Consider the following 16,271-nt stretch of genomic DNA (forward strand, 5'->3'; position numbering starts at 1 on the left):
AATAGACAAAAAAAAAAAAAAAAGAATCGCACGAGTGATGAGGGGAAAAATTAGAAAACAATATATAACGCTCCTTCTAATAATAACAATAACTAATGAAAGAGAGTAAAATATAATAAAATCTCTATGCACAACTTCCATAGAGAGAAGTAGAGCTATAGAGAAGTATATGCAGAGTTTTCTTTTTCTGCATCTACTCACTACGCTCACGTTCATTCTTATCTTTGTCAATATTTATCTTGGAATCAGGTATTAGTACAATATCCTCCAATACCACCGGTGCAGCCTCTGCTTGAAGTAGCAACAACATTGCTTCTTCCTTCACACGACGCTGCTCCTTCAGTGCCTTGGCACAAAACTTACGATACTCCAAGTGTACGTAAACATTAGAAAAAAATGCTGTTAAGTTGATACCAAGGAAAAAAAGTAATGGCATCATAACACATTTTTTACCATAACAGAGTGTACTACCTTGCTTAGCTGCTTCCCGTGAATACCACTCACCGTATACGAAACGATTTAAGACAATAGCGGACAACATAACAGCCAGATAGCAAAAGTCGTAATGTTTTGCCGAATCTTTCGCAAAAATTGTGCGAGATACCAAAACAATGACAGCAGCACCAAAACCATTCCCCAGAGCACCTATTACATATGGAAGTGGAAGTGCCGCAGCAGGAAGGGTTAAGAATAGAATTACTGCTATCATAATTGAAACAGTTGGAAAAAAAAGTGAAATAGTTATGGGAATTCGTTCTTCCGCTTTTTTACCTTGTGTCCATATTTCAAGAGCACTCATCAGCATACGACCAAGACCACTTCCCACACCATTTAATACTGTTAGTAATGTATTTAAGGAGGTATTGACAGGTTCTCCAGAAAGTGCACCAAGAATAAAACGAGCGTTCGATATAAGTACGAGTTCTGAACCAAAAATGGTAAAAATAGCCCAAAAAATAGCCCAAAGTCTTACTGTACAAAGGCTCTGTAAGAAAGTTGTCTGATATTGTGGTGCAATATAATCAATATCAGTTTTTATCTCTTGTTCATTACATGTATGATGTCGTTTCTCAGAGGAAACTTCTTCTGCAGACGTGCTTATATCACTTGTCTTTGGCAAAACATTTTCCATTTCATCCTGTTCATCAAAATGATTACGTTTTTTAGAACATGATGGTAAAGCCATTATAGGATATAGCAAGACAAGTATGATAGCCACAATTGCAAAAGCAATTTTGTATTTACGTCCTAAATTAAAGTATGCAACAAGAGCACCTTGGGTAGGGAGATATATCATTAAAATAATAGCCAACACAACACCGAAAATGAAGCGAATTCTAGGAGGTTTTTGAGTCAAATACAAACTACGTGTACTTAGTCTTTCTTTTTTTACCTCCAAACTTAAATGTTTTTTTTCATAATCTGTTAAGTGATACGGTGGTAGTTGAATAATAAAAAAGCAGAGAATTCCAACCACTAGCGAAAAAGCCATAAGAAAGAAAAAGTATCGATCTTGTCGTCCTTCAAAAAATCCAAGTTGAATGGAACCAATAATGGCGGTTCCAAGACCTGTAAAAGTTTTTGCCACTGCCACAACAGCACCACGATTAGAAGGGAATAGACTTAATACCGTCATAAGTGAGCCAAGATCAAACATAATGGCCCCAGCACCCATAAATGCATTAAATACACATAACATTACCAAATTTGCAGTAAAAACATTTGCAAATACCAATGCATAGCATAATGAACCAATAGGTAACAGTGTCATAGCGAGCACGTAGACAGGACGCGGTCCAAGCCAGTCGAACAGGGCGCCGTAGGGAAGAGCGGCGTAACAAAAAACAAGTCCCACAGTGTTAATGGATGAAAGAGCATCTTGCGTAAAATTGTATTTTCGCTGCAAATCGCCGCTAAAAAGGTTGAAACAAAATATTATAGAACAACCAATACAGCTGAAAACGGCCAGGGCGAGAGAAGCGAAGCGGCGAGACTCATTAATGGGAACCAAACGACGGTTGATAGAAATAGCTTCCACATGAACAGCGTCCGGGGACCCGTTATCAGTGGTGATATCAGGAACCGGAGTGTTTTCATCAGTAGCTTGATTGTACGACATGACGTTCACAGAGTATACTTTTCACTTAAATAGAGTACCTTAGATAAAGGTAAAGTAATATGACAGAAAAGAAGAGAAGGAGGAGAAAAAAAGAAAAAAATAGAAGAAACCATATTTTCATATATTCATCAACTGTTCCTGTGGAGAAGCAAATAATTGGTGTTAAGGTAATTCTGTAAAGATATCTCTTCCAAATATCAGTTGAAATAACGCAAGAAATAATAATAATAATAATAATAATAATAATAATAATAATAATAATAAAACGGGGAAGTAGACATTATACACATAAGTATATATAGGGAAAAAAGAAAGAGATAAAAAAAAAAAAAGGCAAGAGGGGGAAGAGGGGAGATGGTAAAAAGTGCCAAACTGTCTTTTTTGAAAATATATTACTGTAATATCTGGAAAAAAAAAAACCTTCATTGCAATGTAAACACATTCTGAAACCAATTGAACGCACACAGACAAAAAAAAAAAAGAACAAATGCTCTTAGCACATAACCTAATTTCTCACTCACGTGGAGTTCGCTGTTTACGTTTCGGTTCTCTTTGATGTTGTTGATTTTCACTGACATCATTAACAGAACTCATTCTTGACTCTTCTTCTGTTTGAGTCAGCAAACCGGTTTTATTACTGTTTATGGATGCCTTATATCTACTCTTCATATTCCTATGAAAGTATTGTGGTGTGTTATTGTTTGGATCACTATATTTTGAAACGGGTTGTGAGACTTTATCTTCGCCTTCTGATGTCTCAACAGAATTCTTGTCATTAGGCGAGGAAAAAAGGTCATCCAACATACGACGTCTTTCCTTCGCTCTGCTAAGGCAAAATTTATCATTAAACAACTCCGCGTTTTCGAGAGGATTGGGTAGTTCCAAGTCCACAGGCAGAAAAAGGATCGCATGCAGAACCGCAGAGTTTAAGGTTCTCTGGGGGTCATTACTGATAATTTTGTTGAATGTACGTTTCCACCAGTTTCTGTCATCGCCGTTGTTACCATCATCAGCTTGGAATGGTTGAGTAGCGCGGGAATACAATAAGTGTACCTGAAACTTATCTTTGTAATACAAATTATACACAACCCGTGCGAGGAGTGCTAGGAGCAGGATGGTAGTTAGCGCACAAACTATTACTGCTATGAGGGGAGTACTCACTACTGTCTCCCTCATCTCCACGTCCCGGTAGATGTTTTGCCGTTCCATAGCACACACGCATGCGCACCACCTTAAAAACTAATATATATGCTATGTATGCTATGTACTATAACTGTCCCCTTTTTCCAAAAGAGTATTGTATCTAAAGTTTTCTCTACATTCACCCGTGAATCATGTAGATCAAGGAGGTAAAAGAATAAAAAGAAAGAGGAATAGGAGTGCACAACATTCAATATTGTAGGACATATATTACATACTCTTTAATCTTTTTAAAATATCAAAAAAAGAACCAGGATGGATACAAGGACAATACACTAATAATCTGAATCCCCATGAACTTTACCGCTTGCAGAATCCCCTCCTCCAGAAAATAATAAAAATAAAAAAATAATACAATGGTTAATCACAACCTAACACAAGTTTTTTTTTTTTTGTTCTTGTTTTTGTTGATCATTGTGATTCCGAGTGAGCTTACATTTGCGGCATTACCCTCTTTATTTCGTTCGTTTTTTTTTTTTTTGTCATCATCATTTCCCCAACAACGGTTAACTCAGGCAAAGTGAATCAAAAATTCAGTTCAATCCACATAACCCCGTCATTCACCCTGAGTTACATGAAAAAAAAGAACCTCTGCCATAAAATCGAAGCTGTCGGGATGGTCGCTACCGCAGCACCCCATAAAACCCCACCTTTTTTCCCTCTCTTTTCTTTTTTCTTTCACTCATGTCCTCCAGCGTCTTCGATAAGTTTAGCGACGCGCCTCAATTTGTGCTTCCTTGCCAAGTGAAGTGGTGTATTGCCTTTGTTGTCGGCCAAATTAACATCTGCGCCGGCGTCGATGAGTGCCTTTGTAATCTTCACGTGGTCCAAGTCGTCTCCGCCGAGTTCTATCACCTCGAGCAGCCCCGTCCAGCCAAAGTTGTTTACGTGGTCCACGTCCACGCCGGCGTCGATGAGCATCTCCACAATCTCCACGTGACCGCGCTCGCAGGCGGGGATGAGGGCGGAGCCGCCGAAGCGGTTGCGGAGCGCCATGTCCGGCTTGCCGAGTCGGAGGATATCCCGCATGATGGCCGTCCGCCCCTCCGCCCCGGCGAGGAGGAACGGCGAGTCGTGCAGGTCGTCGAGGGCATTCACATCGGCCCCCGCCTCAAGCAGCAGCCGCGCCCCCTCGGCGTAGTCCTCCCACACGCACATCAGCAGCGGCGTGCGGTTGCGGCTCCCACGCACATTGACATTGTGCCCTTCCGCAATGAGACGACGTAGCAGATCCGCGTCCCGCCGCTCCACAGCCCTGAAAAAGTCCGCATCAGTACCCATCCTTCTCTTCTTTACTCTCTTTCCTTTTCTTTACGGGATTGTTGGTTGGTTGGTTGGTTTTGGAAATATATGCTTTTTTTTTTTTTGCTTGTATTTTAGTTTCTAGTTTTGGCTTATCCGTAGATGTCTCCACCAATTACGTGGATTTCTGCTGCTGACGTCGAGCAGTAAAATAAAAAAAAAAAACGAAAAAAAAAAAAGAGAGAGAGTGTGTGTGTGTACACTCGCATACAGAAATACATAGACAGATCCAATGAGATATATATATATATACATATATGTACTGCTAGAGAAAACGGTGAGAAAGAAATATATGTTAACAACAGTGAAACAAAAAACAAAAACAATTCTACGGTACAACATGAAACGTCGTCAAAACGAGAAAAAACAAAAATAGCAGAAAAATATTCTACACATAAAAACAAATTGGAATAGAATGGGATATCTTTTATTCCCTTCTTTCTACTTATATATGTGCATTACTTGACGACGGAGCGCCACATCAGAAAAGAAAATGGTCTTGTTTACTTTCACCTTTCCTCTTCTTGTAATAATGTTATGACACTATTATTAGCAGTATCCACAAAATAAGAAGGAATGGTCACCATCCCACTTCACTCAAAAAAAAAAAGAAAGTAAAAAAGAAGAACAGAAGAAAAAAAAAAAAACATTTGGTACATATTTTTTTCCCCTCTACTTCATTGCCATATATTGGGTTTTAAATCGACACTCAGAAAATAGACTAAAATATTAATTCATTATTAATAGTAAGAATCAAGGGGGTGTTTAAAGGTGTTTCTCTTATTCCACCTCACCCGATGGAGTGGAGAAAGATAGGTTGGATGTGCCTTTCGACAACCAACTTTATTTGACACAATACCAACAGAGACAAATTACGAAAAGACAACATAATAGTTTTGATCAAGGGTAAGACACATCCATTCTTTAAAAAACCCTGGAAAATAAAATAAAAAGAGAAAAGAAAGAAAAAATTTGGCGTCGGATGAGGTATTTTTTTTTTTTTTTTTTTTTTTTTATACCCTCTGATGTACCCCGTGAGATACAAAAGTTTGTAAAATAAGAAAAAAATACTCTCCATATTCGAAAATAGCCAAACCCCCAAAACGCAAAGGAAAAAAAAAAGATCAAGTAAATACAAAAAAAAAGAGAAAGGGATAATGAAAATTGCAGAAAGTTGTGATTCATACAAAACCTGATATGAAATGTCATCCATTAAAACAGATATCATTTACTCAAATAATGAAAACAAAGCTGTCACTCCAACTATAAAGATTGTAACAGGCACTTGCAGAATCTACATCTCAGACAAACGATTGTCAACGGGCTCCGTTGGCGCAGTTGATTCCGCAGCAGCAGCTGCTGCTTCTTCTTTCAAACGAAGTCTTTCCGCGAGAACTTTTCTCGAAAAACGAGAGTAAGTTATGTGCATGTAGAAATTAGCTCCAAGTCCACTAACGTTAAGACCAATCATCACCACCAAGGGCATTAAAACACATACCTTGCCGTAACAGAGTGGACTCCCCTGTTTATCTGCTTCATGTGCAAACCACTCACCGTACAACAAACGGTTTAATAACACAGCGGATGTCCAAAGAGCGTTAAAGGCAAAATTATAGTGTTTTGCTGGGTCCTTAGCGTAGATGGTGCGCACAACAAGAATAGAAACAGAGGCACAGAAGCCATTGCCTATAGCAGCAATGGCAAATGGCAACAATGCGACTTTACTTGGTAATACAAGAAACAACACCATCGAAACAATAACCAAAATTGTCGGGACAAACAGAGAAACCGTGATGGGGATACGATCCTCAGCTTTTCGCTTCTGCGACCAAACCTCAAAGTAGCTCATCAATAGACGACCCACAGCACTTCCAACACCGTTAATTACTGTCAACAACGTACCCATAGAGTCCTCAACAAATTCACCAGAAAGGGCTCCAAGAATAAAGCGAGCATTAAAAATAATAACAAACTCTGAACCAACACCGCAAAAAAATGTCCAGAATAGAGCCCATAGATCCAATGTGCAAAGACTCTCCATAAACGTTGTCTGATACTGTGGAGCAATATAGTCAACATCAGTTTCAACCAGAGCTACTTTTTTACCAGCCTGCTTAGATGAATCATTCTTCACCTCTGTTGGCACACCGCATTCAAGTGTATTCTCATCAGCTTCCGTATATTCATCCTGATGTCCTTCCTCCCCCTCCCCCTCCTCCTTCTTTTTCTCCTCTACTTCTTTTAGCTTCTGATTTTGCTCTTGTTCTTGCTTTTGTGTTACATCTTCATATCGTCTGTCTAAAAAACGACATGGAATAGCCATTAATGGAAGAAGCATGGTAACTACAGCTGTCGCAATAGCAAAGGCTAAATAATATGAGCGACCCAGTTTCAAGAAATGCAGCAATACACTTTGCAACGGCAAGAAAACAATAAGAACAAAAATAATGGCGAGACCGAAAAAAAAGCGCCATAAAGGTGCTTTTTGCCGAAGATAGACTGATCTTTTTGCCATTCGCCGCTCCTTTTCCTCAGCACTTAGGTGTTTTTGTTCATAACCAGTCAAATGGTACAACGGAAGGGTCACAGTAACTAATGCCAACAAACCCACACAGAAGACGAAGGCAATCAAAAAGTAGAAAAAATTTGATGGATTTCCTTTAAAAAATCCTAAATAAAATGCTCCAATGATAGCTGAACCGAGTCCAAAAAGTGTTTTTAATATTGCTACTACAGCTCCACGGTTGCTCGGAAATACGCTCAGTAATGTCACCACAGATGCCAAGTCAAATAACTGACTGCCGAGACTTAGAAAAGCGTTGTAAACACAGAAACGCACTGTTGTTCCCTGAACCTTATCATCAAAAGAAAGGGCCATTAGCAGTGCACCAATAAAGAAGAAGACACATGCCAATACAAAAATAGGACGCGGACCAAAATAATCATATATGGCACCATATGGAAGGAGAAAATAGCAAAATACCATACCAACAGTGTTGATTGATGAGAGGTCTCGCTGTGAAAAAGAATATTTTTGTTGCATGGTTCCACTGAACAAATTAAAAGAATATGAAGTAGAAGCGCAAATAGCAGCAAAAGCTCCAACTACAAGAAGACTGAAACGCTTCGGTTCACTTAATCGTTTCTCATCTTGTGACACAACCAACTGCTGAACACATACTCTCTTCCCATTATCATTATCATGGTTGTTATTGTTGTCGTTAGAAGCCATCTCCTCGGTATTTGCTGTGCCTTCCTCTCCTATCCTGCCCTTTCCTTTTCTTCTTCTTCTTCCTCTTCCTCCTTTGGTCCAACTGCTCGCTTCCTCCGCTCTTTTGTTCTCAACTTTACCTACAATTCTAGTTGAATGTAGCTATAAAATACAGTGACAAAAAAAAAAAGTAAAAGCTGAAATGAGAAAAGGAACTCAATCAAATCTATGTACGTTCACTATCTTTCCTGTTTTTATTCTTTTATCTATTTTTCTTTTTTCCTTTTTCCCATATTACGGTGTATATTTTTCACGACATCAGCAAACTACAACTCCCAATCCCACCCCTATCTTCAGTTACACATACGAATACACATCCTACTGTTTCTCTTCATCTGTTTTTTTCACATTCACCTTCTCTTCTGTGTGCGTGAAAAGACGACTATGGAGTGCTGTGAGTCCGCCATCGACGTCACCGAGGAGGAGACAGTTGATAGACTCAAGTGCGAGCACCACCCGCACCCCCGGCCCTGTGCCTGCTATGTGCCGCACAACCGTCGGCTGAGGGCCGATGTCGATGAAGTCTACGCCCCCACCAGAGACTGCTGCCAGCAACTCACCAACGAAGGTGAGGTGGACGACCCAATCGCCCCTCTTTCTCACCTGCCGCAGCGGCGAGAGACCCTCAGGACCCCCACCGCCCACGCCCCGCACCCCCCACACATAAACGGCACCCTCCCAGTCGCCCGAGGCAAGCAGCCCAGCCGGCTCGCACACCGACAGGCATCGAACGGGGGCCGCATGAGCTTCTCCCCGCACCGGCAGAAGTGCCCCACGCAAAGTGTCAAGCACGATGATCATCTCCTTACAAGAGGCAAAGATATACTGATGGTACGCAGCAAGAGACCGCAGAGGACCGGGGGCAGTGACACCCCCAACTGTGTTGGGATGGAGTTCATCTGATAAGATATAAACACATATGTGACCATCCTCGCCACATGAAAATAGTGATAACTGATCCGGCAAGTAAAGGAGATCATGGACAAAACCCTGGTGTGCATGCAAACTACTGATAAGTGCAAAGGACCCTTCACGACCATGCCATACAAAAATGAATCCATCACGTGCACAAGAAAAAACACGCCTTGAAGTAATCACTAAAGCTGTAACACAGTTTGTATGTCCTCTCAATGTCTTGACTAAACTCACAGAGGGTAATAAATAAAGTGATATCAAACCATTTCCGCGACCTACTGCGCAGATACTGGTTTCATTATCGTAATCAAAGCATATCACCGCATCTGACAAGAAGGAAGAGGTTCTCGTTGCCTCTTCATAGCATGTTTTATTAGATTCACTAGTACTTTTATTACTCACCTCACAAGAAGAAACAAATGTACCATATTCAATCCATCTTCGTTGAGAATACTGTACAAGATAAAATTCCAAACTTTTCAGGTTATAATAATTGGCTTCAGCAATCAGTCTATGCAAATCTACAGAACTTAGATGACGCCAGTTCGTTTGTGTCAGTTGCGTTAAAACGATCCTTTCACCATCCTCATCCATCACTCCGTCTCGTGTATCCGTGCGAAAACTCCCTGATCTTTGAAAATCACTCTTAACTCGCAAGTACGACAATATTTCACCGAATAGGTGCGGTGAACGGTCCAAAAAAATAACACCAGCTGCATCCCTTTCCACCTTCATCCAATCACAAAGCAACAACGCGAGCATACTTTCCGGCTCAGCGCACAATGTCCGTCGGGACATCGTAAACATTGTTCCCCCAACATTCAAAGTAATTAATACATCTCCCAATGAAACATCCTCCATTATTTTTTGCACTCGCTCCCGCTGCAAATTTGCTTCTCGCATTAATAGATGCACTTTTTCTTCACTCCTCGTAAAATACGTTCTTAGCGCCTCCTCCAAAACCAAATGACGAAAAGAAGGTAATATAGTCTGACTACCCACCGTACGATGAGCAGTTGCAGCATCTCCAGCTGCAGTAAAAAAACCCATATCACCCAAGCGAATCATTCTACTAAACCAAGAGCCAATGTTCCCGTTAACGTCGACATTGTCCATGAACACCAGAGTTCCCTTTACAGTGAAATTTTACAAAACAAAAAAAATAAAATAAAGAAATAACAACAACAAAGAATGTTTATTACTCAAAGATGACACCACGTTTAAATCCACAAAAACAGATCTTCCAGCTTCCTTCACTCAATAGTAACAGATTCAAAATCCAACTACAACAGTCAATGAAAAACCGAAAACAATAACAATATATATATAATATCAACAACACAAAAGACATCCCACAAAAGGAAACAAAACAAGAAAGAAACAAATAAAAAAAAAACAAGAAAAACTTCTCATATTCTCAGCATCATCACAACAGGCACTACGTCACTGTAAATACCAAAGAAAAAAAAACATCCCTCTTTTTACCCAGAGATTTTTACATTGTACAACAAAAGTCATATGACGTAACACATAATCTTAAAAAAAAAAATTAATAATTCTACTGCACTAAAAAAACGTGAAATACAGGGTTGTAACCAGGTAAACATAACAAAACAAAAAACTCAATATAAAACTAAAATTACGAAACCTCAATATAATCACTATATATATATATATATATATATTACTAACAAGAAAAAAAAATAGTAATAATACTAAAATAATAAAAAAACATTAAAAAAATTCATGAATTGGCCTCAAATTCCTAATAAAATTCTCTCCAAATCCCACACACACACACACACACACACGTGTTGCGTGTTTTCAGTTCTGTGGATTCATACCGTCATTGGGCATGTCCTCCATCATGGTCTCAGGAAGCGACTCATTCCTCACAGCAGCCTCTCGCACGCGCTGTCGCTCCTCAAGCGTCCTCTGGCAGAAGCGGCGGTACTCAAAATGGACATACGCATTGGTCAAAAACGCCGAGCAAGCCAAACCAAGCAAGAACAGCAAGGGCATCAACACACAGGACTTCTGCAGGCAAACAGTCACACCGTACTCCTGGGCTTTGCGTGCGTACCACTCGCCGTACAGCAGACGGTTCAGGAAGAGAACCGAAAAAACGGTAGCAATAAAACAGAAGTTGTAGTGCTTTGCGGGGTCCCTTGCAAATATGGTGCGCGTAACCAGCACAGTGACAGCGGCACAGAAGCCATTGCTTAAAGCAGCGATCGCGTACGGAAGTGGCAACGCAGACTTTGGCAGCACAAGAAACAGCACCATCGAAACAATGATCGTAATTGTTGGGATAAACAGAGAAACCGTGATGGGGATACGATCCTCAGCCTTGCGCTTCTGCGACCAAACCTCAAAGTAGCTCAACAACAGACGACCCACAGCACTTCCAACACCGTTCAGCACTGTCAAAAGCGTACCAAGCTCGTTGCCCACCGCCTCTCCAGACAATGCAGCAAGTATGAAACGGGCGTTGAGAATGATAACAAACTCGGCACCAACAACAGCAAAGAATGACCAAAGGAGAGCCCACAAGCGTAGTGTCAACAGGTTGCGCAGAAACGGACCCTGATACTGTGGGGCAATGTAGTCAACATCAGTCTCCACCACATCATCCGGCTTCACCACATCAACCTGATCACTGCTCTCTCCCTCAGGTTCATTTCTCGGTTCAGTGATCCTGTCAACCTCAGTCTTACGGCGATCAAGAAATCGTACAGGCAGCGCCATCATCGGGTAAAGCGCCATCAGCACAATGACAACAATGGCAAAAGCAATTCTGTAGCTTTGCCCCAGTCCCTGATAAGCCACAAGTGCACTCTGCAGTGGCAAGAAGATTATGATTATGATGACAAATGTAAGACCTATCACGAATCGAATGATTGGAGGCTTCTGACGCAGGTACACTGCTCTTCGTGCCAGGCGTCGTTCCTTTTCCTCAACACTCAGGTGGTTCTCTTCGTAGCCTGTCAGATGATAAGACGGGAGACGCAAAAACACACACGCAAACATACCCACCACAAACGAGAGCGCCATCAAGAAATAGAAAAAGTGGTCAGGCATGCCGTTAAAGAACGCAAGCTGAATGCATCCCACAATTGCAGAGCCAAGACCTGTAAAGGTCTTCATGATTGCCACAACGGGACCACGGTTAATTGGGAAAAATGTTATCACCGTCATCACAGAACCAAGATCAAACAAAGCACAACCAAGGTTCATGATACTGTTGAAAACACTCAGACGCACAACAGAGCCCACAATGATGCCACGGAACGTGAGCGCAAGCAGCAGTGTCCCAAGAGGGAAAAACAGGGTGGCCAGTGACAAAATGGGAAGAGGGCCGAAATGGTCATAGACAAAGGCGTACGGGAGAATGAAATAGCAAAACACAAGACCCACTGTGCTTATGGTTGACAAATCACGCTGGTTCAGGTTATAACGGGTCTGCAGCTCACCTGAAATAAGGTTGAAGGCATAGGAGAAAGATGCACAGGTACAACAGAAGGCCCCCAGTGCCAACAGTGCAAAGCGTCGTGATTCGCTGATAGGTTTCTGTCGGCCTGTGGCAAGCCGTTCAACGAAGACAGCGTCAACAGCACTCATCGACAGTCCCGCTCGCAGTGTGTATGACTTGGTAGGCTTTACTTTGCTCTGACACTTAGGTGAAGAAAAGAAATCCACTCCTTACTAAAAAGGGAAAACGAAAACAAAGAGAAATAGCAACAACGTCTACCAATTGTGGCATACATCCCCAGATTCGAAGAGGAATCCTGAGAAACCACACGGTCCCCCACACCCACAGAAAAAAGGAAAATAACGTCAATTATAGATAAGAGAGGATACGTACGACACAGAAAGAGAAAAGTACAACACAGCCGTGATAATAAATTATTCTACCGCTTCTCAGAGATGCTGTTAAAAAAAATAAATATAAATATAGCATGACTTTAGTGCTTGCATATATCACACCCCACCTCAAAGGGAGGAAATAAAATAAACAGTTCGATCTTAAAACTAAACCTTCATTGAGGTTCTCCTTACACCACATTTTAACGTCAATTTTTCTTAGTAACACGAGACACACCAAGAGATACCTCTGGCACGGACAATTTAAAAAAGAAAACCAAATATAAAAAAATGCTTATACAGTCATTATCATGGAATACAAAATAAGACTTGCGCATTTCGTCATACTCCCAAGAATACGACCACAGTATCTTTCATACTTAGTTAACACAAATAAAGGGGATGAAAATGGGGAGGGAGAAGCACAAAGTAAAAGACCCACATGGGGATATCACACACACACGTGTTGCGTGTTTTCAGTTCTGTGGATTCATACCGTCATTGGGCATGTCCTCCATCATGGTCTCAGGAAGCGACTCATTCCTCACAGCAGCCTCTCGCACGCGCTGTCGCTCCTCAAGCGTCCTCTGGCAGAAGCGGCGGTACTCAAAATGGACATACGCATTGGTCAAAAACGCCGAGCAAGCCAAACCAAGCAAGAACAGCAAGGGCATCAACACACAGGACTTCTGCAGGCAAACAGTCACACCGTACTCCTGGGCTTTGCGTGTGTACCACTCGCCGTACAGCAGACGGTTCAGGAAGATTACAGAAAGTGCCGTACCAACAAAACAGAAGTTGTAGTGCTTTGCGGGGTCCCTTGCAAATATGGTGCGCGTAACCAGCACAGTGACAGCGGCACAGAAGCCATTCCCCAAAGCAGCGATCGCGTACGGAAGTGGCAACGCAGACTTTGGCAGCACAAGAAACAGCACCATCGAAACAATGACCATAATTGTTGGGACAAACAGAGAAACCGTGATGGGGATACGATCCTCAGCCTTTCGCTTCTGCGACCAAACCTCAAATACACTCATCAATATACGACCCACAGCACTTCCAACACCGTTCAGCACTGTCAAAAGCGTAGCAAGCTCGTTGCCCACCGCCTCTCCAGACAATGCAGCAAGTATGAACCGGGCGTTGAGAATGATAACAAAATCGGCACCAACAACAGCAAAGAATGACCAAAGGAGAGCCCACAAGCGTAGTGTCAACAGGTTGCGCAGAAACGAACCCTGATACTGTGGGGCAATGTAGTCAACATCAGTCTCCACCACATCATCCGGCTTCACCACATCAACCTGATCACTGCTCTCTCCCTCAGGTTCATTTCCCGGTTCAGTGATCCTGTCAACCTCAGTCTTACGGCGATCAAGAAATCGTACAGGCAGCGCCATCATCGGGTAAAGCGCCATCAGCACAATGACAACAATGGCAAAAGCAATTCTGTAGCTTTGCCCCAGTCCCTGATAAGCCACAAGTGCACTCTGCAGTGGCAAGAAGATTATGAATATGATGACAAATGTAAGACCTATCACGAATCGAATGATTGGAGGCTTCTGACGCAGGTACACTGCTCTTCGTGCCAGGCGTCGTTCCTTTTCCTCAACACTCAGGTGGTTCTCTTCGTAGCCTGTCAGATGATAAGACGGGAGACGCAAAAACACACACGCAAACATACCCACCACAAACGAGAGCGCCATCAAGAAATAGAAAAAGTGGTCAGGCATGCCGTTAAAGAACGCAAGCTGAATGCATCCCATAATTGCAGCACCAAGACCAGAAAAGGTCTTCATGATTGCCACAACGGGACCACGGTTAATTGGGAAAAATGTTATCACCGTCATCACAGAACCAAGATCGAACAGAATACAACCAAGGTTCATGATGGTGTTGAAAACACTCAGACGCACAACAGAGCCCACAATGATGCCACGGAACGTGAGCGCAAGCAGCAGTGTCCCAAGAGGGAAAAACAGGGTGGCCAGTGACAAAATGGGAAGAGGGCCAAAATGGTCATAGACAAAGGCGTACGGAAGCACAAAATATGAGACCACAAGACCCACTGTGCTTATGGTTGACAAATCACGCTGGTTCAGGTTATAACGGGTCTGCAGCTCACTTGAAATAAGGTTGAAGGCATAGGAAAAGGAGTTACATGTACAGCAGAAGGCCCCCAGTGCCAACAGTGCAAAGCGTCGTGATTCGTTGATAGGTTTCTGTCGGCCTGTGGCAAGCCGTTCAACGAAGACAGCGTCAACAGCACTCATCGCGTTTTTTTTTTTCGTTTTCTTTTTTTTGCTCTCTGCAAAAACGTGTCTTGCAGATTGGTTTTGTTGCGTCAATCTTTTGGATGTGCTGTTGGTGTACTTGTACACTTGTCAAAAAGAGTAAATTCTATTATTTTTAATGTGTAATAAAAGAAGAAGAAAGGAGTAGAGTTGTATCGGTGTTTTCATTTTAAGAAACAAGAATAAGTTGGGAATGAATGTTTTAGTAAAACCTCTGGGTTCCATTATTATTATTATTATTTTTTTTTTTTTTGAAATCCCGAAATGACACAAAAACAAGAAACGTGATAACTGTATAAGTAGAATTTATTCCTACATCACAGGTATACTTCTTCTTTTTTTTTTTTTTTCTTTCCCTTTGTATTTGAAAGTCCATTGTGAGTTTAATTACCCTTTATTGCCCACTAAGGTCTTTCTGCCGCACATAGCGGAACTTGCAATTTTTCTGTATAATGGCAATATATACGAGAAAAAAAACCGTAAAAAACCAGATATAACGGAATAAAAACAAGACAAATCGCGTAAGAAGAACTTATGCAAGGTTATAAAAAAGAAAAAAAAAGAGAAAGTGGAGGGATTTGGTGAAGTAGTGCCCATTAGTCTGGGGTGATGTCATGAATATACGTACTATTGACTTTGGGTCTTCTTAACACACAAAGACACGTGCATTTCTGTCACGGCAGTTCATACAGTCACGTGTACTGTACCTTCACTGTTTTACAGCCCTCTCTATGTGCTGTTTTTTTTTTTTTTTTTTACCAGCATTGATTTATTCCTTCTACGGCGTGGTCAAAATGCTTTTAATCTCATACATCGAGTACGCTTAGGAAAAAAAAAAAGAAAAACGACCCCCCGCTTTCCGTTCTAACGCTAGCAGAAAAGAACTAATATAAATAGTAACAATAACAAATAATATAGTAAAAAAAAGACAATACCAACAATATAATAAAGAAAAAAAGTCAAAAAAAAAAAAAAAAAAAAAAAAAAAAAAAAAAAAAAAAAAAAAAACAATCTGTCCCAAATACACATTTCGGTATTTTCGTTTGCAACGTATACCCACATATAGTAGGGGTAACCCAGAAAAAAAAGGTGAGGTTATATAAAGAAAAAATCAAAAAAGAGAGAAAGATATAAAAAAAAAAAACATTTTAACCAATAATTTTCCTCATTACGGAAGATGCGTTTTTTACTCTTATTTCTTCCCTGTCAGTTTTTGTCCACGGTAAACCCTCTCGCTTTCTGAGCAAGAAAGTTATCAGAGCAAGAAACTCAACGGGACCGTAGTAGTAAAAAAAAAAAAAAAAAA

At 41.2% G+C, this 16,271-nt stretch overlaps 7 protein-coding genes across 7 annotated transcripts; all 7 read right to left on the reverse strand.

The window, feature by feature from the left end:
- Window positions 1-193: 193 nt before the first annotated feature.
- TM35_000161780 (uncharacterized protein) lies at window positions 194-2,119 on the reverse strand (the record flags this gene model as incomplete). Its single annotated transcript, XM_029026050.1, has 1 exon — window positions 194-2,119. The coding sequence occupies one exon, from the start codon at window positions 2,117-2,119 to the stop codon at window positions 194-196; it is 1,926 nt and encodes a 641-aa protein (XP_028882606.1).
- Window positions 2,120-2,632: 513 nt separating this feature from the next.
- Window positions 2,633-3,328, reverse strand: TM35_000161790 (uncharacterized protein; the record flags this gene model as incomplete). Its single annotated transcript, XM_029026051.1, has 1 exon — window positions 2,633-3,328. One exon carries the CDS (start codon window positions 3,326-3,328, stop codon window positions 2,633-2,635), a length of 696 nt encoding a protein of 231 aa, XP_028882607.1.
- Window positions 3,329-3,997: 669 nt separating this feature from the next.
- Window positions 3,998-4,600, reverse strand: TM35_000161800 (ankyrin; the record flags this gene model as incomplete). Its single annotated transcript, XM_029026052.1, has 1 exon — window positions 3,998-4,600. The coding sequence occupies one exon, from the start codon at window positions 4,598-4,600 to the stop codon at window positions 3,998-4,000; it is 603 nt and encodes a 200-aa protein (XP_028882608.1).
- Window positions 4,601-5,915: 1,315 nt separating this feature from the next.
- Window positions 5,916-7,853, reverse strand: TM35_000161810 (uncharacterized protein; the record flags this gene model as incomplete). Its single annotated transcript, XM_029026053.1, has 1 exon — window positions 5,916-7,853. The coding sequence occupies one exon, from the start codon at window positions 7,851-7,853 to the stop codon at window positions 5,916-5,918; it is 1,938 nt and encodes a 645-aa protein (XP_028882609.1).
- A 357-nt stretch (window positions 7,854-8,210) lies between these two features.
- On the reverse strand, window positions 8,211-9,923 carry TM35_000161820 (uncharacterized protein; the record flags this gene model as incomplete). Its single annotated transcript, XM_029026054.1, has 1 exon — window positions 8,211-9,923. The coding sequence occupies one exon, from the start codon at window positions 9,921-9,923 to the stop codon at window positions 8,211-8,213; it is 1,713 nt and encodes a 570-aa protein (XP_028882610.1).
- Window positions 9,924-10,631: 708 nt separating this feature from the next.
- Window positions 10,632-12,428, reverse strand: TM35_000161830 (uncharacterized protein; the record flags this gene model as incomplete). Its single annotated transcript, XM_029026055.1, has 1 exon — window positions 10,632-12,428. The coding sequence occupies one exon, from the start codon at window positions 12,426-12,428 to the stop codon at window positions 10,632-10,634; it is 1,797 nt and encodes a 598-aa protein (XP_028882611.1).
- A 719-nt stretch (window positions 12,429-13,147) lies between these two features.
- On the reverse strand, window positions 13,148-14,944 carry TM35_000161840 (uncharacterized protein; the record flags this gene model as incomplete). The annotated part of the gene is made up of 1 exon (XM_029026056.1): window positions 13,148-14,944. The coding sequence occupies one exon, from the start codon at window positions 14,942-14,944 to the stop codon at window positions 13,148-13,150; it is 1,797 nt and encodes a 598-aa protein (XP_028882612.1).
- Between the last annotated feature and the right edge of the window lie 1,327 nt (window positions 14,945-16,271).

The sequence above is a fragment of the Trypanosoma theileri genome (genome assembly GCF_002087225.1).
Source record: "Trypanosoma theileri isolate Edinburgh chromosome Unknown TM35_Tth_16_V1, whole genome shotgun sequence".
Classification (NCBI taxonomy): Eukaryota; Euglenozoa; class Kinetoplastea; order Trypanosomatida; family Trypanosomatidae; genus Trypanosoma; species Trypanosoma theileri.